General features: G+C 43.7%; 1 protein-coding gene across 4 annotated transcripts in view; it reads left to right on the top strand.

The window, feature by feature from the left end:
- Nucleotides 1-23,790, top strand: part of cog6 (component of oligomeric golgi complex 6) — a 233,091-nt gene that overhangs the window by 174,405 nt on the left and 34,896 nt on the right. For 2 of the 4 annotated variants that reach the window (XM_036964969.2, XM_090224020.1), the window contains one exon: nt 9,523-9,852. The exons of the other annotated variants lie outside the window; for them this stretch is intronic. In XM_036964969.2, the coding sequence (XP_036820864.1) occupies nt 9,523-9,670 (148 nt within the window). In that variant the 3' untranslated portion in view covers nt 9,671-9,852. Of the gene's footprint in view, nt 1-9,522; nt 9,853-23,790 lie in introns of those variants that run through there. 4 annotated transcript variants of the gene reach the window in all.

Genomic DNA, 23,790 nt, shown 5'->3' with positions numbered 1-23,790 from the left:
GAAGGTTTGGGAATCGCTTCCTTTTTGGTGGTTGTAGAATTTAACGGCTCTTTTCTGGATTTTGATAATTAGTGGGTATCGGCCTAATTCTGCTCTGCATGCATTATTTGGTGTTCTACGTTGTACATGGAGGATATTTTTGCAGAATTATGCGTGCAGAGTCTCAATTTGGTGTTTGTCCCATTTTGTGAAGTCTTGGTTGGTGAGCGGACGCCAGACCTCCCAGCCATAAAGGGCAATGGGCTCTATGACTGATTCAAGTATTTTTAGCCAAATCCTAATTGGTATGTTGAAATTTATGTTCCTTTTGATGGCATAGAAGGCCCTTCTTGCCTTGTCTCTCAGATCGTTCACAGCTTTGTGGAAGTTACCTGTGGCGCTGATGTTTAAGCCAAGGTATGTATAGTTTTTTGTGTGCTCTAGGGCAACAGTGTCTAGATGGAATTTGTATTTGTGGTCCTGGTGGCTGGACCTTTTTTGGAACACCATTATTTTGATCTTACTGAGATTTACTGTCAGGGCCCAGGTCTGACAGAATCTGTGCATAAGATCTAGGTGCTGCTGTAGGCCCTCCTTGGTTGGTGACAGAAGCACCAGATCATCAGCAAACAGCAGACATTTGGCTTCGGATTCTAGCAGGGGGAGGCCGGGTGCTGCAGACTGTTCTAGTGCCCTCGCCAATTCGTTGATATATATGTTGAAGAGGGTGGGGCTTAAGCTGCATCCCTGTCTAACCCCACGACCCTGTGTGAATAAATGTGTGTGTTTTTTGCCAATTTTAACCGCACACTTGTTGTTTGTGTACATGGATTTTATAATGTCGTATGTTTTACCCCCAACACCACTTTCCATCAGTTTGTATAGCAGACCCTCATGCCAAATTGAGTCAAAGGCTTTTTTGAAATCAACAAAGCATGAGAAGACTTTGCCTTTGTTTTGGTTTGTTTGGTTGTCAATTAGGGTGTGCAGGGTGAATACATGGTCTTGGGGTGTGCAGGGTGAATACCTGGTCTGTCGTACGATAATTTGGTAAAATGCCAATTTGACATTTGCTCAGTACATTGTTTTCACTGAGGAAATGTACGAGTCTGCTGTTAATGATAATGCAGAGGATTTTCCCAAGGTTACTGTTGACGCATATTCCACGGTAGTTATTGGGGTCAAATTTGTCTCCACTTTTGTGGATTGGGGTGATCAGTCCTTGGTTACAAATATTGGGGAAGATGCCAGAGCTAAGGATGATGTTAAAGAGTTTTAGTATAGCCAATTGGAATTTGTTGTCTGTATATTTGATCATTTCATTGAGGATACCATCAACACCACAGGCCTTTTTGGGTTGGAGGGTTTTTATTTTGTCCTGTAGCTCATTCAATGTAATTGGAGAATCCAGTGGGTTCTGGTAGTCTTTAATAGTTGATTCTAAGATCTGTATTTGATCATGTATATGTTTTTGCTCTTTATTCTTTGTTATAGAGCCAAAAAGATTGGAGAAGTGGTTTATCCATACATCTCCATTTTGGATAGATAATTCTTCGTGTTGTTGTATGTTTAGTGTTTTCCAATTTTCCCAGAAGTGGTTAGAGTCTATGGATTCTTCAATTGCATTGAGCTGATTTCTGACATGCTGTTCCTTCTTTTTCCGTAGTGTATTTCTGTATTGTTTTAGTGATTCACCATAGTGAAGGCGTAGACTCAGGTTTTCCGGGTCTCTATGTTTTTGGTTGGACAGGTTTCTCAATTTCTTTCTTAGATTTTTGCATTCTTCATCAAACCATTTGTCATTGTTGTTAATTTTCTTAGGTTTTCTATTTGAGGTTTTTAAATTTGATAGGGAAGCTGAGAGGTCAAATATACTGTTAAGATTTTCTACTGCCAAGTTTACACCTTCACTATTACAGTGGAACGTTTTACCCAGGAAATTGTCTAAAAGGGATTTAATTTGTTGCTGCCTAATTGTTTTTTGGTAGGTTTCCAAACTGCATTCCTTCCATCTATAGCATTTCTTAATGTTACTCAGTTCCTTTGGCTTTGATGCCTCATGATTGAGTATTGCTCTGTTTAAGTAGACTGTGATTTTGCTGTGGTCTGATAGGGGTGTCAGTGGGCTGACTGTGAACGCTCTGAGAGACTCTGGGTTGAGGTCAGTGATAAAGTAGTCTACAGTACTACTGCCAAGAGATGAGCTATAGGTGTACCTACCATAGGAGTCCCCTCGAAGCCAACCATTGACTATGTACATACCCAGCGTGCGACAGAGCTGCAAGAGTTGTGACCCGTTTTTGTTGGTTATGTTGTCATAGTTGTGCCTAGGGCGGCATATGTGGGAGGGAATGCTGTCACCTCCAGGCAGGTGTTTGTCCCCCTGTGTGCTGGGGGTGTCAGGTTCTTGTCCGGTTCTGGCATTTAGGTCGCCACAGACTAGTACATGTCCCTGGGCCTGGAAATGATTGATTTCCCCCTCCAGGATCGAGAAGCTGTCTTCATTAAAGTATGGGGATTCTAGTGGGAGAATATAGGTAGCACACAGGAGGACATTTTTCTCTGTTAGGATAATTTCCTTTTGAATTTCTAGCCAAATGTAGAATGTTCCTGTTTTGATTAATTTAATGGAGTGAGTTAGGTCTGCTCTATACCAAATTAGCATACCCCCTGAGTCCCTTCCCTGTTTCACACCTGATAGTTTGGTGGATGGGACTACCAGCTCTCTGTAACCTAGAGGGCAACCAGTGGGTATGTCTCCTCTATACCAGGTTTCTTGCAGGATGACAATGTCTGTATTACCGATTTCTTTGTTGAAATCTGGGTTTCTGCTCTTTAGGCCAAAGGCGGATGACCTCAGGCCTTGGATATTCCAGGATGATATAGTGAAGGCTTTTTGTTCCATAGAGTGTCCAATGTTGTTGGTCGTGGTTTGGCCTCAGGCCAGTAAGTGTGAGCAGAGCCTGCTGAGCATCTGGTACATGCCATTGGCTTGGGCGAGTGTGAGAGTGGGGGTTAGGACTGTTTGCCCGCTCACTACCTGGGCGTATGTGTGGCTTCCATGTTGAGGCCCTCTTTGCGGGGGTGGGGTGCATGGGGTGGGCAGGAGTGGCATAGGTCTGATCTGAGGGGGCCTAAATGGGGTGTGGGCATGGTTGACATGGGGGGGGGTGTTGATTGGTTGGGGTGGGGGTGTGGATGTGTCTGGGTGTACTGTGGTCTGGGTGTAATTCCTCTTGGCGTGGGTCCTCTATGTGTAGGTCCAGGGGGGGGGGGGTCCTGCAGATCTGGAAGGGTGCCTCGCTGGTCTGGGTGGGGTGTCTATTGATCTGTTGCTCCTGTGTGAAGTGTTGGGGGATACGTTTGAGAGCGATGTCCTTTAGAGTCCGGGCAAAGGTGGGCATTGCTGCCTTGTAGAGGTGGACCTGGTCATTGAGGCTGTTCAAGTCCATGGTGGAGTGGTGGGCCAGGAAAACATTTGGTTTTGAGGCACAGTCACGGGAAATACTTGCGTTTACCCGCTGTATTGTGGCAGGGTGGAAGTCTTTTCGTGGTAGCAGGGTGGAGATAACCACTTGTGCGTTGGGGAAAGTAGAAGAAGCCTTTTCAATCACTCCCTTCAGTGCTCTGGCCACTCTTTCCTCTCTCTCTCTCCTGTCTCTCTCTGTCTCTCTGTCTCTCATATATATATATATATATATATATATATATATATATATATATATATATATATATGTATATGTATTTCCAGTTCATTCGAAAAGTATTCAGACCCCTCGACTGTTTCCACATTTTGTTACTTTACAGCCTTATTCTAAAGGCTAATTGATCATCGTTGAGATGTTTCTATAACTTGATTGGAGTCCACCTGTGGTAAATTCAAATCATTAGACATTATTTGAAAAGGCATACACCTGTCTATATAATGTCACACAGTTGACAGTGCATGTCAGGGCAAAAACCAAACCATGAGGTCGAAGGAATTGTCTGTAGAGCTTTATACAGCATTGAAGGTCCCCAAGAACACAGTGGCCTCCATCATTCTGCTCAAAACTGAGCAATCGAGGGAACTTTGAACTCCATGGTCACTACGACAGAGCTCCAGAGTTCCTCTGTGGAGATGGGAGAACCTTCCAGAAGGACAACCATCTCTCCACCAATCAGGCCTTCAAGATAGAGTGGCCAGATGGAAGCCACTCCTCAGTAAAAAGGCACATGGCAGCCCTCTTGGAGTTTGCCGAAAGGCACTTAAAGGTCTCAGACCATGAGAAACAAGATTCTCTGGTCTGATGAAACCAAGATTGAAGTCTTTGGCCTGAATGCCAAGCGTCACATCTGGAGGAAACCTGGCCAATACCATCCCTACGGTGAAAAATGGTGGTGGCAGCATCATGCTGTGGGGATGTTTTTCAGTGGCAGGGACTGGGAGACTAGTCAGGATCGAGGGGAAGGTGACCGTAGCAAGGTACAGAGAGATACTTGATGAAAACCTGCTCCAGAGCGCTCAGGACTTCAGACTGGGGCGAAGGTTCACCTTCCAACAGGACAACAACCCTAAGCACACAGCCAGGACATTGCAGGAGTGGCTTTGGGACAAGTCTCTGATTGTCTTTGAGTGGCCCAGCCAGAGCCCGGATTTGAACCCGATCGAACATCTCTGGAGAGACTTGAAAATAGCTGTGCAGCGACACTCCACATCCAACCTGACAGAGCTTGAGAGGATCTGTAGAGAAGAATGGGAGAAACTCCCAAAATACAGGTGTACCAAGCTTGTAGCATCATACCCAAGAAGACTCAAGGCTGTAATTGCCGCCAAAGGTGCTTCAACAAACTGAGTTAAGGGTCTGAATACTTATGCAAATGGAATATTTCATTTTTATGCAAAAATGTCTTAAAACCTGTTTTTACTTTGTCATTATGGGGCGGCATTTTGGGGCGGCAGGCTAGCCTAGTGGTTAGAGCGTTGGACTAGTAACTGGAAGGTTGCAAGTTCAAACCCCCGAGCTGACAAGGTACAAATCTGTCGTTCTGTCCCTGAACAGGCAGTTCCTAGGCCGTCATTGTAAATAAGAATTTGTTCTTAACTGACTTGCCTAGTTAAATAAATGTGCAATAAAAAAAATGAAAAAATATGGGTGTGAAGATTGATGAAAAACATTGTAATCCGTTTTAGAACAAGGCTGTAATGTAACAATATGTGGAAAAAGTTAAGGGGTCTGAATACTTTCTGAGTGAACTGTGTATATACAGTACCAGTCAAAAGTTTGGACACCTACTCATTCAAGGGTTAGTCTTTATTTTGACTCTTTTCTACATTGTAGAATGATAGTGAAGACTTCAAAACTGTTAAATAACACATATGTAATCATGTTGTAAGCAATAAAGTGTTAAACAAATATATTTTATATTTGAGATTCTTCAAAGTATGCCTTGATGTCAGCTTTGCACACTCTTGGAATTCTCTCAACCAGCTTCACCTGGAATGCTTTTCCAACAGTCTTGAAGGAGTCCCCACATATGCTGAGCACTTGTTGGCTGCTTTTCCTTCACTCTGCGGTCCAGCTCGTCCCAAACCATCTCAATTGGGTTGAGGTCAGGTGACTCTGGAGGCCAGGTCATCTGATGCAGCACTCCATCACTCTCCTTCTTGGTTAAATAGCCCTTACACTGCCTGGAGGTGTGTTGTGTCATTGTCCTGTTTAAAAACAAATGATAGTCCCACTAAGACCAAACCAGATGGGATGACGTATTGCTGCAGAATGCTGTGGAAGCCATGCTAGTAAAGTGTGCCTTGAATTCTAAATAAATCACAGACAGTGTTACCAGCAAAGCACCCCTACACCATCACACTTCCTCCTCCATGCTTCATCTGGAGATAATCTGTTTACCTACTCTGCGTCTCACAAAGACATGACTGTTGGAACCGAAAATCTCATATTTGGACTTATCAGACAGATTGAGTACAGATTTCCACAGGTTTAATGTCCGTTCTCGTGTTTCTTGGCCAAGCAAGTCTCTTCTTCTTATTGGTGTCCTTTAGAAGTGGTTTCCTTTCAGCAATTCGACCATGAAGGCCTGTCCTCTGAACAGTTGATGTTGATGTCTTTTACTTGAACTCTGTGAGGCATTTATTTGGGGTGCAATTTCTGAGGCTTCAAACTTTAATGAACTTATCCTCTGCAGCAGAGGTAACTCTGGGTCTTCATTTCCTGTGGCGGCCATCATGAGAGCCAGTTTCATCATAGCGCTTGATGGGTTTTGCGACCTTCATGTCTTAAGGTAATGATGGACTGTCGTTTTTTCTTTGCTTATTTGAGCGGTTCTTACCATAATATGGACTTGGTCTTTTACCAAATAGGGCTATGTTCTGTATACAACCCCTACCTTGTCACAACACAACTGATTGGCTCAAACGGAAGAAAAAAAACTCCACAAATTCACTTTTAACAAGGCACACCTGTTAATTGAAATGCATTCCAGGTGACTACCTCATGAAGCTGGTTGAGAGAATGCGAAGTGTGTGAAAAGCTGTCATCAAGGCAAAGGGTGGCTATTTGAATCTCAAATATAAAATATATTTTGATGTGTTTAACTCTTTAAAAAAAAAAAATGTTTAGTTACTTCATGATTCCATGTGTGTTATTTAATAGTTTTGATGTCTTCACTATTATTCTACAATGTAGAAAATAGTGAAACATTAAGAAAAAGCCTTGAATGAGTAGGTGTGTGTCCAAACTTTTGCTTGGTACTGTAAATATGGGGCGGCAGGGTAGCCTAGTGGTTAGAGCGTTGGACTAGTAACCGGAAGGTTTCAAGTTCAAACCCCCGAGCTGACAAGGTACAGCTCTGTCCCTAAACAAGGCAGTTAACCCACTGTTCCCAGGCCGTCATTGAAAATAAGAATTTGTTCTTAACTGACTTGCCTAGTTAAATAAAGGTACAAAAATATCTATCTATCCTCCTCTTTCTTTCTATCTATATCTCTCTTTTCCCAATCTCTCTCTCTCTCTCTCTCTCTCTCTCTCTCTCTCTCTCTCTCTCTCTCTCTCTCTCTCCCTCTGTCTCTCTCTGTCTCTCTCTCTCTCTCTCTCTCTCTCTCTCTCTGTCTCTCTCCCTCTGTCTCTCTCTCTCTCTCTCTGTCTCTCTCTCTCTCTCTCTCTCTCTCCCTCTCTCTCTCTCTCTGTCTCTCTCTCTCTCTCTCTGTCTCTCTCTCTCTCTGTCTCTCTCTCTCTCTGTCTCTCTCTCTCTCTGTCTCTCTCTGTCTCTCTCTCTCTCTGTCTCTCTCTCTCTCTGTCTCTCTCTCTCTCTCTCTGTCTCTCTCTCTCTCTGTCTCTCTCTGTCTCTCTCTCTCTCTCTCTCTGTCTCTCTCTCTCTCTGTCTCTCTCTCTCTGTCTCTCTCTCTCTCTCTCTCTGTCTCTCTCTCTCTCTCTCTCTCTATGTATATATATATATATGTGAGAGGAACCCAGCTAGAGCACCAGTAGATGTCAGTGTGCACCACTGATGATTCTGTACTCTGGTTGTTATCATCTCTGAACGGGGGTCACAGTCATCATCCAGCTATAGTGGTTTCTCCAGAAAAGCAGGAAATGGAGTGGAACCTCTCTTGGTTGGCTGTTCCAGCTGAATGATTACAGTAGCTCCCAATGCAGTGTTAGTACCACTGAGCCCTTCCTATTGTATCAGAGGGAGAAGAGATGATGGTGAAAATATAGCACTCTTCTTAAAAATGTGAAAAATATATAAATTGTGATTGTTCCTGGTTAGAATATTAATGTAGATTTTTTTTTTTAGACCAATAAATAAATGTATTGTATTGTATTGTATTCACAGCTAAAGAGGTTGCACCTACATGCAAGAGTGGACACACACACACACCTTACACATGTTTTACCTTCTCATGCATTAGGAATGTCCCCCTCAATAACTCATCTACCCCCCCCCCCCCCCCCTCCTCAGTAACTAATCTATGTCCCCCCCCCTCAGTAACTAATCTATGCCCTCCTCCTCAGTAACTAATCTATGCCCCCCCCCCCCTCAGTAACTAATCTATGTCCCTCCTCAGTAACTAATCTATGCCCCCCTCCTCAGTAACTAATCTATGTCCCTCCTCAGTAACTAATCTATGTCCCTCCTCAGTAACTAATCTATGTCCCTCCTCAGTAACTAATCTATGTCCCCCCCTCCTCAGTAACTAATCTATGTCCCCTCCTCAGTAACTAATCTATGCCCCCCCCCTCCTCAGTAACTAATCTATGCCCCCCCCTCCTCAGTAACTAATCTATGTCCCTCCTCAGTAACTAATCTATGTCCCTCCTCAGTAACTAATCTATGCCCCCCCCTCCTCAGTAACTAATCTATGTCCCTCCTCAGTAACTAATCTATGCCCCCCCCTCCTCAGTAACTAATCTATGTCCCTCCTCAGTAACTAATCTATTACCCTCCTCAGTAACTAATCTATGTCCCTCCTCAGTAACTAATCTATGTCCCTCCTCAGTAACTAATCTATGTCCCTCCTCAGTAACTAATCTATTACCCTCCTCAGTAACTAATCTATGTCCCTCCTCAGTAACTAATCTATGCCCCCCCCTCCTCAGTAACTAATCTATCCCCCCCCTCCTCAGTAACTAATCTATGCCCCCCCCTCCTCAGTAACTAATCTATGCCCCCCCCTCCTCAGTAACTAATCTATGCCCCCCCCTCCTCAGTAACTAATCTATGCCCCCCCTCCTCAGTAACTAATCTATGCCCCCTCCTCCTCAGTAACTAATCTATGCCCCCCCCTCCTCAGTAACTAATCTATTCCCCTCCTCCTCAGTAACTAATCTATGCCCCCCCCTCCTCAGTAACTAATCTATGCCCCCCCCTCCTCAGTAACTAATCCATGCCCCCCCCCCTCCTCAGTAACTAATCTATCCCCCCCCTCCTCAGTAACTAATCTATGCCCCCCCCTCCTCAGTAACTAATCTATGCCCCCCCCTCCTCAGTAACTAATCTATGCCCCCCCCCCCCCTCAGTAACTAATCTATGTCCTCCTCAGTAACTAATCTATGCCCCCCCCAGTAACTAATCTATGTCCTCCTCAGTAACTAATCTATGCCCCCCTCAGTAACTAATCTCTGCCCCCCCTCAGTAACTAATCCATGCCCCCCCTCCTCAGTAACTAATCTATCCCCCCCCCCCTCCTCCTCAGTAACTAATCTATTTCCCCCCCCTCCTCAGTAACTAATCTACCCCCCCCCCTCCTCCTCAGTAACTAATCTACCCCCCCCCCCTCCTCCTCAGTAACTAATCCATGCCTCCCCCCTCCTCAGTAACTAATCTATGTCCCCCCCTCAGTAACTAATCTATGCCCCCCCCAGTAACTAATCTATGCCCCCCCTCAGTAACTAATCCATGCCCCCCCCCCTCCTCAGTAACTAATCTATCCCCCCCCCCCTCCTCCTCAGTAACTAATCTATTTCCCCCCCCTCCTCAGTAACTAATCTATCCCCCCCCCCCCCCCCTCCTCCTCAGTAACTAATCTATTTCCCCCTATTACAGAGATCAGATCTTCAACCAATCGACAGAGCTGGTGTGCAGGGCGTATGGAGAGGTGTACACAGCCGTGACCAGCCCAGCCAACAGCTACAAGGAACCAGACAACCTGGTACCACGGTCTCCTCAGCAGGTCCAGGCCCTGCTGTCCTAACACACCTGGTCTCACCTTGGCTCTACGTGTCTCTCTGGACCCACCTGAAGCCTACTCACACAGTGGTGAAGGAAGAAAGGCCAATGGCTTTTGTGAAGTGGACCGTTACATGAAATGATTGTGTGTTAAGTTATAACCTGTATATGTCAATAGAACTGGGAATAAATTAGGTTTAACAGGAACTCGTTGGTCTATTTTCTAATTACAAAGAGTCAACAACAATGGACTTGCTTTGGAGAGTGCCACAAACCAGCTGAAACTAGAGCAGACAGAGAGGTGTGTTTTGGACTCTTGGTCTACTGAGTGTTTCGTCCTCTCGTTCCCGTATCGCGGCATGAATCACAGTGTCTGCCAGGAGAGAGAACAGCTACGGTCCTGCTCCACGTGAATGGAGATTCCCACCAGCTCAGAGAAACTCTTACTTCTCTCTCTCTCTCTCTCTCTCTCTCTCTCTCTTTCTATATCCCTCTTTCTTTTTCTGTCTCTCTCTCTCTCTCTCTCTCCCCCCTCTCTCTCTCTCTTTCTCTCTCTCTCTTTCTATATCCCTCTTTCTTTTTCTGTCTCTCTCTCTCTCTCTCTCTCTCTGTCTCTCTCTCTCTCTCTCTCTCTCTCTCTCTCTCCCCTCTCTCTCTCTCTCTTTTTATATCCCTCTTTCTTTTTCTCTCTCTCTCTTCGCTCCGGTCTCTAATCAGAAACAGATCTGTCTTTCAACTCATTAAAACGTTTCTTTCTGTATTAAAATACACTTCAGATGCTTGTGTTTGCGGCCTCTTTTTCTCTCTCCTTCAGAAAGAGATGGTTCAATTTTGCAGCCGTGGCCTCGTTGAGACTAGGGCCAATCTGGGACAGGCTGAGTGCATTCTACAAGACAATGGAGCTTTCATGTGTCTCACGGCCCGATCTTGTGTGTGTGTGTGTCTGTCAGAAGTCACACCATCATTTAATTGCAGTGAAAATGCCTGCCAGGCTCAATTTGACAGCTATATTTAGGTTGAGATGTAGAAGAGAGAGATGATATGATGGTGATATGATATTGCATGCTGTCTATTAATAGTCAGTCATGGCTCCATGTAGTACTGTGGAATAGAGTTCCATGTAGTCATGGCTCTAGGTAGTACTGTGGAATAGAGTTCCATGTAGTCATGGCTCTATGTAGTACTGTGTACCTCCCATAGTTTGTTCTGGACTTGGGGACTGTGACGAGACCTCTGGTGGCATGTCTTGTGAGGTATGCATGGGTATCCGAGCTGTGTGCCAGTAGTTTAGACCGACAGCTCGGTGTATTCAACATGTCAATACCTCCACAGAAAATAAAAGTAGTGATGAAATCATTCTCTCCTCCACTTTCAACCAGGAGAGATTGACATGCATATTATTAATGTTAGCTCTCTGTGTACATCCAAGGGCCAGCCGTGCTTCCCTGTTCTTTTCTGTAGCACCTGACCACACGACTGAACACTAGTTGAGGAGCGGCAAAACTAGGGCCTGTAGGACCTGCCTTGTTGATAGTGTTGTTAAGAAGGTAGAAACTAGGGCCTGTAGGACCTGCCTTGTTGATAGTGTTGTTAAGAAGGTATAAACTAGAGTCTGTAGGACCTGCCTTGTTGACAGTGTTGTTAAGAAGGTAGAAACTAGGGCCTGTAGGACCTGCCTTGTTGATAGTGTTGTTAAGAAGGTAGAAACTAGGGCCTGTAGGACCTGCCTTGTTGATAGTGTTGTTAAGAAGGTAGAAACTAGGGCCTGTAGGACCTGCCTTGTTGATAGTGTTGTTAAGAAGGTAGAAACTAGGGCCTGTAGGACCTGCCTTGTTGATAGTGTTGTTAAGAAGGTAGAAACTAGGGCCTGTAGGACCTGCCTTGTTGATAGTGTTGTTAAGAAGGTAGAAACTAGGGCCTGTAGGACCTACCTTGTTGATAGTGTTGTTAAGAAGGTAGAAACTAGGGCCTGTAGGACCTGCCTTGTTGATAGTGTTGTTAAGAAGGTAGAAACTAGGGCCTGTAGGACCTGCCTTGTTGATAGTGTTGTTAAGAAGGTAGAAACTAAGGCCTGTAGGACCTGCCTTGTTGATAGTGTTGTTAAGAAGGTAGAAACTAGGGCCTGTAGGACCTGCCTTGTTGATAGTGTTGTTAAGAAGGTAGAAACTAGGGCCTGTAGGACCTGCCTTGTTGATAGAGCTGTTAAGAAGGTAGAAACTAGGACCTGTAGGACCTGCCTTGTTGATAGAGCTGTTAAGAAGGTAGAAACTAGGGCCTGTAGGACCTGCCTTGTTGATAGTGTTGATAAGAAGGTAGAAACTAGAGCCTGTAGGACCTGCCTTGTTGATAGTGTTGTTAAGAAGGTAGAAACTAGGGCCTGTAGGACTTGCCTTGTTGATAGTGTTGTTAAGAAGGTAGAAACTAGGGCCTGTAGGACCTGCCTTGTTGATAGTGTTGTTAAGAAGGTAGAAACTAGGGCCTGTAGGACTTGCCTTGTTGATAGTGTTGTTAAGAAGGTAGAAACTAGGGCCTGTAGGACCTGCCTTGTTGATAGTGTTGTTAAGAAGGTAGAAACTAGGGCCTGTAGGACCTGCCTTGTTGATCGTGTTGTTAAGAAGGTAGAAACTAGGGCCTGTAGGACCTGCCTTGTTGATCGTGTTGTTAAGAAGGTAGAAACTAAGGCCTGTAGGACCTGCCTTGTTGATAGTGTTGTTAAGAAGGTAGAAACTAGGGCCTGTAGGACCTGCCTTGTTGATAGTGTTGTTAAGAAGGTATAAACTAGAGTCTGTAGGACCTTCCTTGTTGACAGTGTTGTTAAGAAGGTAGAAACTAGGGCCTGTAGGACCTGCCTTGTTGACAGTGTTGTTAAGAAGGTAGAAACTAGGGCCTGTAGGACCTGCCTTGTTGACAGTGTTGTTAAGAAGGTAGAAACTAGGGCCTGTAGGACCTGCCTTGTTGATAGTGTTGTTAAGAAGGTAGAAACTAGGGCCTGTAGGACCTGCCTTGTTGATAGTGTTGTTAAGAAGGTAGAAACTAGGGCCTGTAGGACCTGCCTTGTTGATAGTGTTGTTAAGAAGGTAGAAACTAAGGCCTGTAGGACCTGCCTTGTTGATAGTGTTGTTAAGAAGGTAGAAACTAGGGCCTGTAGGACCTGCCTTGTTGATAGTGTTGTTAAGAAGGTAGAAACTAGGGCCTGTAGGACCTGCCTTGTTGATAGTGTTGTTAAGAAGGTAGAAACTAGGGCCTGTAGGACCTGCCTTGTTGATAGTGTTGTTAAGAAGGTAGAAACTAGGGCCTGTACGACCTGCCTTGTTGATAGTGTTGTTAAGAAGGTAGAAACTAGGGCCTGTAGGACTTGCCTTGTTGATAGTGTTGTTAAGAAGGTAGAAACTAGGGCCTGTAGGACCTGCCTTGTTGATAGTGTTGTTAAGAAGGTAGAAACTAGGGCCTGTAGGACCTGCCTTGTTGATAGTGTTGTTAAGAAGGTAGAAACTAGGGCCTGTAGGACCTGCCTTGTTGATAGTGTTGTTAAGAAGGTAGAAACTAAGGCCTGTAGGACCTGCCTTGTTGATAGTGTTGTTAAGAAGGTAGAAACTAGGGCCTGTAGGACCTGCCTTGTTGATAGTGTTGTTAAGAAGGTATAAACTAGAGTCTGTAGGACCTGCCTTGTTGACAGTGTTGTTAAGAAGGTAGAAACTAGGGCCTGTAAGACCTGCCTTGTTGACAGTGTTGTTAAAAGGTAGAAACTAGGGCCTGTAGGACCTGCCTTGTTGATAGTGTTGTTAAGAAGGTAGAAACTAGGGCCTGTAGGACCTGCCTTGTTGATAGTGTTGTTAAGAAGGTAGAAACTAGGGCCTGTAGGACCTGCCTTGTTGACAGTGTTGTTAAGAAGGTAGAAACTAGGGCCTGTAGGACCTGCCTTGTTGATAGTGTTGTTAAGAAGGTAGAAACTAGGGCCTGTAGGACCTGCCTTGTTGATAGTGTTGTTAAGAAGGTAGAAACTAGAGCCTGTAGGACCTGCCTTGTTGATAGTGTTGTTAAGAAGGTAGGAACTAGGGCCTGTAGGACCTGCCTTGTTGATAGTGTTGTTAAGAAGGTAGAAACTAGGGCCTGTAGGACCTGCCTTGTTGATAGTGTTGTTAAGAAGGTAGAAACTAGGGCCTGTAGGACCTGCCTTGTTGATAGTGTTGTTAAGAAGGTATAAACTAGGGCCTGTAGGACCTGCCTTGTTGATAGTGTTGTTAAGAAGGTAGAAACTAGAGCCTGTAGGACCTGCCTTGTTGATAGTGTTGTTAAGAAGGTAGGAACTAGGGCCTGTAGGACCTGCCTTGTTGATAGTGTTGTTAAGAAGGTAGAAACTAGGGCCTGTAGGACCTGCCTTGTTGATAGTGTTGTTAAGAAGGTAGAAACTAGGGCCTGTAGGACCTGCCTTGTTGATAGTGTTGTTAAGAAGGTATAAACTAGGGCCTGTAGGACCTGCCTTGTTGATAGTGTTGTTAAGAAGGTAGAAACTAGGGCCTGTAGGACCTGCCTTGTTGATAGTGTTGTTAAGAAGGTAGAAACTAGGGCCTGTAGGACCTGCCTTGTTGATTGTGTTGTTAAGAAGGTAGAAACCAGGGCCTGTAGGACCTGCCTTGTTGATAGTGTTGTTAAGAAGGTAGAAACCAGGGCCTGTAGGACCTGCCTTGTTGATAGTGTTGTTAAGAAGGTAGAAACCAGGGCCTGTAGGACCTGCCTTGTTGATAGTGTTAAGAAGTCAGAACATCGCTTTTTGTATAGACTTCTCCCCATTTTAGCATCAATATGGGGCGGGAGGGCTAGAGCATTGGACTAGTAACCGAAAAGTTGCAAGTTCAAATCCCCGATCTGACAAGGTACAATTCTGTCGTTCTTCCCCTGAACTGTTCCTAGGCCACCATTGAAAATAAGAATTTTTTCTTAACTGATTTGCCATTTTAAAGATAAACCTCTTGTAAATTCAGCCACAGTGTCCGATTTCAAATAGGCTTTACTGCGAAAGCACACCATGCGATTATGTTAGGACAGCACCTAGTCACAGAAAACCATACAGCCATTTTCCAGCCAAGGAGAGGGCTCACAAAAGTCAGAAATAGCGATTAAATGAATCACTAACCTTTGATCTTTATCAGATGGCACTCACAGGATTTCATGTTACACAATAAATGTGTGTTTTGTTTGTATAACGTTAATCTTTATGTCCAAAAACCTCATTTGAAATTGGTGTGTTATGTTCAGAAATGCATTGTCTCAAACAAACATCCGGTGAAAGTGCAGAGAGCCACATCCAATAACAGAAATACTCATCATAAACATTGATAATCGTTACAAGTGTTAAACATACGAATAAAGATAAACTTCTCTAGGGTAGGGTGCAGCATTCGGGATTTTGGATGAAAAGCATGCCCAAATTAAACAGCCTGCTGTTTCTGCTGGGCTATGTTCTCAAATAATCGTAAGGTATGCTTTTGCCGTAAAGCATTTTAAAAATCTGACACCGTAGTTGGATTCACAAGAAGTTCATCTTTAAACCTATGAAAAATATGTTTTGTTTTCTGAATTTTTATAATGATTATTTCTGTATTTGAATTTGGCGCTCTGCAATCTCACTGGATGTTGGCCAGGTGGGACGCTAGCGTCCCAAAAACCCTAGAGAGGTTGATGCAACCGGTGTGTCAGATTTCAAAAAGGCTTTACGGCGAAAGCACACTTTGCGATCATGTTAGGTCAGCGCCTAGACACAGAAACCCATACAGCCATTTTCCAACCAAGGAGAGGTCACAAAAGTCAGAAATAGCATTAAAATCAATCACTTACCTTTGATGATCTTCATCTGGTGGTACTCCCAGGTCTCCATGTTAGTTTTGTTCGACAAAGTTAATCTTTATGTCCAAATACCTCCTTTTTGTTGGTGCGTTTAGTTCAGAAATCCAAAGGCACAGTCTCAACACCAAGACGAAAAGTCAAAAAAAAGTACAATAAAAGTTCATAGAAACATGTCAAACGATGTTTGAAATCAATCCTCAGGTTGTTTTTGTCATAAATAATCAATAATATTTCAACCGGACAAAAGCTTCGTCAATGGTAAAGGTAAACAAGAAATGCTCGTTCCCTATCACGCGCTTGGTTCATGTCTGGAAATTTCCACTGTCCTCTCATTGAAAGCGGTGTATCTCCCTCAGTTTTCAGAGTAAAAGTCTGAAACAATGCCTAAAGAGTGGTCACATGTAGCCATAGAGATCTTGAACTGGGTCCTAAGTCTTTGTATGGTGGACAGGCTTTCAATGGAAAAACAGCCTTTCAAAATAATAGTACTTCCTGGTTGTGTTTTCCTAGGGTTTTTGCCTGCCATATCAGTTTTGTTATACTCACAGACATTATTTTAAGTTTTGGAAAATTTAGAGTGTTTTCTATCCAAATCTACAAATGATATGCATATCCTAGCTTATGGACCTGAGTAGCAGGCAATTTAATTTGGGCACGCTTTTCATCCAAAATTCCAAATGCTGCCCCCTACCCTAGTGAAGTTAAAGAACCCCCTCTGTGTTCTGTTAGACAGCAAGTAACTCTTTATCCACATAGCAAGGGGTGTAAAGACATAACACATACGTTTTTCCAGCAGCAGACTATGATCGATAATGTCAAAAGCTGCACTGAAGTCGAACAAGACTTGACGTGGTTGAGTGTTGGACGTATTGATGCGGTTGTGGGCAGAATGATGTGAGTATCTGAAGTACTGTGGTAGTAGATGGTCTGTCTACTTGTCTATGTATTCTAGGATCTGGAGTAGTAGATTTCTGTCTTTATTTTTTCTTCTTCTAGGATCTGAAGCAGTGGCTCCTCAGGAGGAGGAAGGGGAAGGACCATACTATTCAGTAAATTTCATATAAATAGTAAATCATTTTAAAACGTTTTCCTTTTTAGATAAAACTATACTAAATATATTCACGTCACCAAATAATAGATTTTTTTTTTAAAACACTGTTTTGCGATAGTCTACTGTAGCTTATGTTTGTTTTCTATCCAGATGTCTATTTTTGTACCAACCAAGCGTCTATTTTTGTAGGCCTTACTGTGCAATAGGAAGTAACTAAATGCACCAAAAATGTCTCAAAGATACCTAAATGCTATTCATGATGATCCATGTACTGTATATGTATTTGTGTGAGACCGTGGTCCACACCTTGAAATGCTTAGCCTCAACACGAGGTGAAGAAGATAACCTCAACTACCAAGCCAGGATACCACCAGTCTGCAGCTGCACAGTGATCTAGAACTTTCACTATATACAGTGGGGCAATAAAGTATTTAGTCAGCCACCAATTGTGCAAGTTCTCCCACTTAAAAAGATGAGAGAGGCCCGTAATAGATACACTTCAACTATGACAGACAAAATGAGAAAAAAAATCCAGAAAATCACATTGTAGGATTTTTTATGAATTTATTTGCAAATTATGGTGGAAAATAAGTATTTGGTCAATAACAAAAGTTTATCTCAATACTTTGTTATATACCCTTTGTTGGCAATGACAGAAGTCAAACGTCTTCACAAGGTTTTCACACACTGTTGCTGGTATTTTGGCCCATTCCTCCATGCAGATCTCCTCTAGAGCAGTGATGTTTTGGGGCTGTTGCTGGGCAACACGGACTTTCATCTCCCTCCAAAGATTTTCTATGAGGTTGAGATCTGGAGACTGGTTAGGCCACTCCAGGACCTAGAAATGCTTCTTACGAAGCCAGTCCTTCGTTGCCTGGGCGGTGTGTTTGGGATCATTGTCATGCTGAAAGACCCAGCCACGTTTCATCTTCAATGCCCTTGCTGGTGGTAGGCTTTGTTACTTTGGTCCCAGCTCTCCGCAGGTCATTCACTAGGTCCCCCCGTGTGGTTCTGGGATTTTTGCTCACCCTTCTTGTGATAATTTTGACCCCACGGGGTGAGATCTTGCGTGGAACCCCAGATCGAGGGAGATTATCAGTGGTCTTTTATGTCTTCCATTTCCTAATAATTGCTCCCACGGTTGATTTCTTCAAACCAAGCTGCTTACCTATTGCAGATTCAGTCTTCCCAGCCTGGTGCAGGTCTACAATTTTGTTTCTGGTGTCATTTGACAGCTCTTTGGTCTTGGCCATAGTGGAGTTTGGGGATAGGTATCTTTTATACTGATAACAAGTTCAAACAGGTGCCATTAATACAGGTAACGAGTGGAGGACAAAGGAGCCTCTTAAAGAAGAAGAAACAGGTCTGTGAGAGCCAGAAATCTTGCTTACTTTCCACCATAATTTGCAAATAAATTCATAAAAAATCCTACAATGTGATTTTCTGGATTTTTTTTCTCATTTTGTCTGTCATAGTTGAAGAGTACCTATGATGAAATTTACAGGCCTCTCATCTTTTTAAGTGGGAGAACTTGCACAATTGGTGGCTGACTTTTTTGCCCCAACGTATGTGTCTTATGCATTTAACCCAACCCCTCTGAATCAGAGAGGGGGGGGGGGGGGGGCTGCCTTAATCAACATCCACGTCTTCGACACCCTGGGGAACAGTGGGTTAACTGCCTTGTTCTGGGGCAGAACCTCAAATTTTTACCATGTCAGCTCGGGGATTAGATCCAGCAACCTTTCGGTTACTGGCCCAACACTCTAACCACTAGGCTACCTGCCGCCCTACTGGTACAGCTGATTAGCTGTCTTATATCATATGTCGAGAAAAACAAATCTAAATGACTTATCCTACTCCGCTCGTCACCATTGGAGACCGGACAACTAAGGAGGACATTGTGACCTTCCCATAGAAGGATTGATTGGTTTCAACAGAGAGACGATGAGCAAAGACATCTACACGTAAATACATTGCTTTTCTTAAACAAAACGTGCGGTGTCTCATGCAAGTGTGTATGTGTATTCTGTGTTATTATTTAGTTAGTAAATAAATAATTAAATAACATTTCTGTAGAACTGAATCATCAGGAAAAGGCTGGGGTTCTTGCGCGTTCAAGAAGTCTGTGACGTTCAGAATGAGACTGATATGAGGTAATGATTAATAAATGACTTGTCGATATGTCTTATATCATCTTGAGATGAGTTAGTAACTCATTAAACAACTTCTTCCGTGGTGCCCCAAATTCCCTGTTGTCTCCCACCCTGTCTCCTTGCTTTGTCTCTCTCCGTGTCTCCCTCCGTGTCTCCCTCCCTGGGACGGCGCAGGGTAGCCTAGTGGTTAGTGCGCTGGACTAGTAACCGGAAGGTTGCAAGTTCAAATCCCCGAGCTGACAAGGTACAAATCTGTCGTTCTGCCCCTGAACAGGCAGTTAACCCACTGTTCCTAGGCCGTCATTGAAAATAAGAATTTGTTCTTAACTGACTTGCCTAGTTAAATAAAAGGTAAAATAAATGAATAAATACATTTCTCTCCCTGCTGTATCTCTGTCTCCCTCCTTTCCCTCCTTTCTCTCTGCCTCACTGGATGTTGCTTAAATATCTCTAACCCCCCCAGCTCAAATATCACTGGGCAGGACATTCAGTCCAGGGGGAGGGAGGGAAGTAAGAGAAATACCAGAAAGTCACAGAGCGGAATCCAGTCAATTTCTTAGTATTATTATAGTATTATCACCAGGGTTCTGGAGTGGGGCACTATACAGGGACTAGAGTGGTCCAAAGTAGTGCACTATACAGGGACTAGAGTGGTCCAAAGTAGTGCACTATACAGGGACTAGTGGTCCAAAGTAGTGCACTATACAGGGACTAGAGTGGTCCAAAGTAGTGCACTATACAGGGACTAGAGTGGTCCAAAGTAGGGCACTATATAGGGACTAGAGTGGTCCAAAGTAGTGCACTATATAGGGACTAGAGTGGTCCAAAGTAGTGCACTATACAGGGACTAGAGTGGTCCAAAGTAGTGCACTATACAGGGACTAGAGTGGTCCAAAGTAGGGCACTATACAGGGACTAGAGTGGTCCAAAGTAGTGCACTATACAGGGACTAGAGTAGTGCGCTATACAGGGACTAGAGTGGTCCAAAGTAGTGCACTATACAGGGACTAGGATGTCATTATGGACACATGCAGCAGCATCTGGAGGGGTGTTAAAGGGGACGGTAGAACTGTAAACAGAGCAGGCCTCCCTGTTACTGGCCTGTTTAAATACTAATGCCCGACTGTATTCCAGAGAGCACCCTAGTCCCTGTTTAGTGCACTATGTCGGGATATACTGCCATTTTGGGACGTAACTGTCTCACTGACTGGGGTGTCTCTGTTTTGACCTCCTCTGGGTTCTTTAGGTGAAATGGGGGGTAATATTTTAGGTTCTCAATTAGCCATGGTTTCTCTGTCACCGGTGGACTGTTACAGGACGGATGACGTAGCTTTTAAACAACACAGTCGAGCCATTGAGTAGATTACGTTAATGTCGTCTGGTGCCCCGGTACTGGTTGGTCACTCCACAAAGTACATAGGGCAAGCCAGAGAAAACACACGTGTGTGTGTGTGTGTGTGTGTGTGTGTGTGTGTGTGTGTGTGTGGTCAAACATAAATGTACATACACAGTACCAGTCGAAAGTTTGGACACACCTACTCATTCAAGGGTTTTTCTTTTTACTATTTTCTACATTGTAGAATAATAGTGAAGACATCAAAACTATGAAATAACACACATGGAATCATGTAGTAACCAAAACAAGTGTTAAAACAAATTCTCATTATTCAAAGTAGCCACCCTTTGCCTTGATGACAGCTTTGCGCACGATTGGCATTCTCTCAACCAACCTCATGAGGTAATCACCCGGAATGCATTTAAATTAACAGGCGTGCCTTGTTAAATAGTGGAATTTCTTTCCTCCTTAGTGCGTTTTGAGCCAATCAGTTGTGTTGTGACAAGTTAGGGGTGGTTTACAGAAGATAGCCCTATTTGGTAAAAGACCAAGAACAGCTCAAATAAGCAAAGAGAAACGACAGTCCATCATTACTTTATATGCAACAACAAAAAAAAAGGTACTTTTTTTATAGTAGTCTATGAAATATTCTCCACAGTAGCTAACTTTATTAGTAGGTTTACAGATTTGATTGTTCAAGTCATCCACCCAACCATGTTTAATTGATTTATTTAACAAGGAAGACTACACAAAATATAAACGCAACATGTAAAAGTGTTTCATGAGATGAAATAAAAGATCCCAGAAATTGTCCGTACGGACAAAAAAAGCTAATTTCTCTTAAAATGTTGTGCACAGATTTTTGTTTACTCTGTTAGTGAGAATTTCTGCTTTGCCAAGATAATCCATTCACCAGAGAGACGTGTGGCTTATCAAGAAGCTGTGCTGAGGACAACAAAAAGCCCACTCTAAAATGTGCAGTTTTGTCACACAACACAATGCCACGGATGTCTCAAGTTTTGAGGGAGCGTTCAATGGGAATGCTGACTGCAGGAATGTCCACCAGAACTGTTGCCAGAGAATTGAATGTTCATTTCTCTACCATAAGCCACCTCCAATGTCATTTTTAGAGAATTTGCTAGCACATCCAACCGGCCTCACAACCACAGACCACGTGTAACCACGCCAGCCCAGGACCTCCACACATCCAACCAGCCTCACAACCACAGACCACGTGTAACCACACCAGCCCAGGACCTCCACATTCGTCTTCTTCACCTGCGGGATCGTCGGAGACCAGCCACGGCACAGCTGATGAAACTGAGGAATATTTATGTCTCCAATAAAGCACTTTTGTGGGCAAACCAGCTTTCTGATTGGCTGGCGATGGCTCCCAAGTGGGTGGATCCAGGCCCACCTATGACCGCGCCCCTGCCCAGTCATGTGAAATCCATAGATAAAGGCCTCATTTATTTCAATTGAATGATTTCCTTATATGAACTGTAACTCAGTAAAATCATTTAAATTGTTGTATTTTGCATTTAATTTAGTTCCGTATACATTGTAGAAACTTTTAGATATATGTATGTATGAATATATAGTGTATTTGGAAAGTATTCAGACCCTTTGATTTAAAAAAAATAATGTTGTTACATTACAGCATTATTCTTTAAGGAATTACATTTTTTAAAATCGTCATCTACATGAAGACAAACCGAAAACAGGTTTTTGCAACTGTTTGCAAAGATATTGAAACTTTTAAAAAACAGAAATACCTTATTTACATAAGTATTCAGACCCTTTTCTACGAGATTGGAAATTGAGCTCAGGTGCATCCTGTTTCCATTGATCATCCTTAAATGAACAATCAAGATACTTCAACTTCCAAGAGCTGACCAAGAACCCTCCACTCTGACAGATCTCCAGAGTTCCTCTATGGAGATAGGAGAACCTTCAAGAAGGACAACAATCTCTGCAGCACAGGTATCTACGAGGGTTTCACCCTGTCATATACAGGTATCTACGAGGGTTTCACCCTGTCATATACGGGTAGCTACGAGGGTTTCACTCTGTCATATACAGGTATCTACGAGGGTTTCACCCTGTCATATACAGGTAGCTACGAGGGTTTCACCCTGTCATATACAGGTAGCTACGAGGGTTTCACCCTGTCATATACAGGTAGCTACGAGGGTTTCACCCTGTCATATACAGGTATCTACGAGGGTTTCACCCTGTCATATACAGGTAGCTACGAGGGTTTCACCCTGTCATATACAGGTATCTACGAGGGTTTCACCCTGTCATATACAGGTAGCTACGAGGGTTTCACTCTGTCATATACAGGTAGCTACGAGGGTTTCACCCTGTCATATACAGGTAGCTACGAGGGTTTCACTCTGTCATATACGGGTAGCTACGAGGGTTTCACTCTGTCATATACGGGTAGCTACGAGGGTTTCACTCTGTCATATACAGGTATCTACGAGGGTTTCACTCTGTCATATACAGGTAGCTACGAGGGTTTCACTCTGTCATATACAGGTAGCTACGAGGGTTTCACCCTGTCATATACCATGTAGCTACGAGGGTTTCACCCTGTCATATACAGGTAGCTACGAGGGTTTCACCCTGTCATATACCATGTTGAAATTAGGGTTTCACCCTGTCATATACAGGTAATTACGAGGGTTTCACCCTGTCATATACAGGTAATTACGAGGGTTTCACCCTGTCATATATAGCTAATTACCAGGGTCTCACCCTGTCATACAGCTAATTACGGGGGTTTCACCCTGTCATATACAGGTAATTACGAGGGTTTCACCCTGTCATATATAGCTAATTACCAGGGTCTCACCCTGTCATACAGCTAATTACGGGGGTTTCACCCTGTCATATACAGGTAATTACGAGGGTTTCACTCTGTCATATGCTCCTTATACAGCAGATATTGTAATGTCAGATGTAAGCGGGGATCCCAGGGAAACCAGAACATTTGACTATTGTGGCCTAATGCTTGAGCAGGTGATTGAGGTGACCTATGGGTCATTAACTCAGAGACAGGAAGCTAAGATGGTGTCAACACGTACTCTCACTGTACAGTAGATATGATACGACAGCTTCTAGTCACAGGTGGCCTAATGTTGTCCTATGTTAGAAGGTGACCAACAGGTCATCTTTCAGCTCAGTGGCCGATCGCTTTGGACGCATATCTGTCTCACTAAGCTTTCGACTATAGAAGAGTGTGTGTGCCTTGTGTGTGTGTGTGTGTGTGTGTGTGTGCTGTTTGTGTGTTAAAAGTGTGTGTGCACCCCATGTCCTTTCAGTGCGTTGTTTTTCTCAGTGACTTCCTAGGGCTTAACCTTTGAACTTACAGTGATAACAGCCATAACACAGAGTCAGCCCAGACAGGAAGTAGTAAATCAATGATGACGTGGACTTTGAATCTGTTCCGCCACGACATGATTCCCTTTGGGTCCTGGTCTAAAGTAGTGTACTATGTAGGGAATAGGGTGCTATGGGTCCTGGTCTAAAGTAGTGTACTATGTAGGGAATAGGGTGCTATGGGTCCTGGTCTAAAGTAGTGTACTATGTAGGGAATAGGGTGCTATGGGTCCTGGTCTAAAGTAGTGTACTATGTAGGGAATAGGGTGCTATGGGTCCTGGTCTAAAGTAGTGTACTATGTAGGGAATAGGTTGCTATGGGTCCTGGTCTAAAGTAGTGTACTATGTAGGGAATAGGGTGCTATGGGTCCTGG

Source organism: Oncorhynchus mykiss, chromosome 27 (assembly GCF_057628025.1).
Source record: "Oncorhynchus mykiss isolate SJ-2025 chromosome 27, ASM5762802v1, whole genome shotgun sequence".
NCBI classification, from domain to species: Eukaryota; Metazoa; Chordata; class Actinopteri; order Salmoniformes; family Salmonidae; genus Oncorhynchus; species Oncorhynchus mykiss.
Note: the sequence above shows the minus strand (reverse complement) of the source record. Positions and strands in the feature narration are given on the sequence as shown.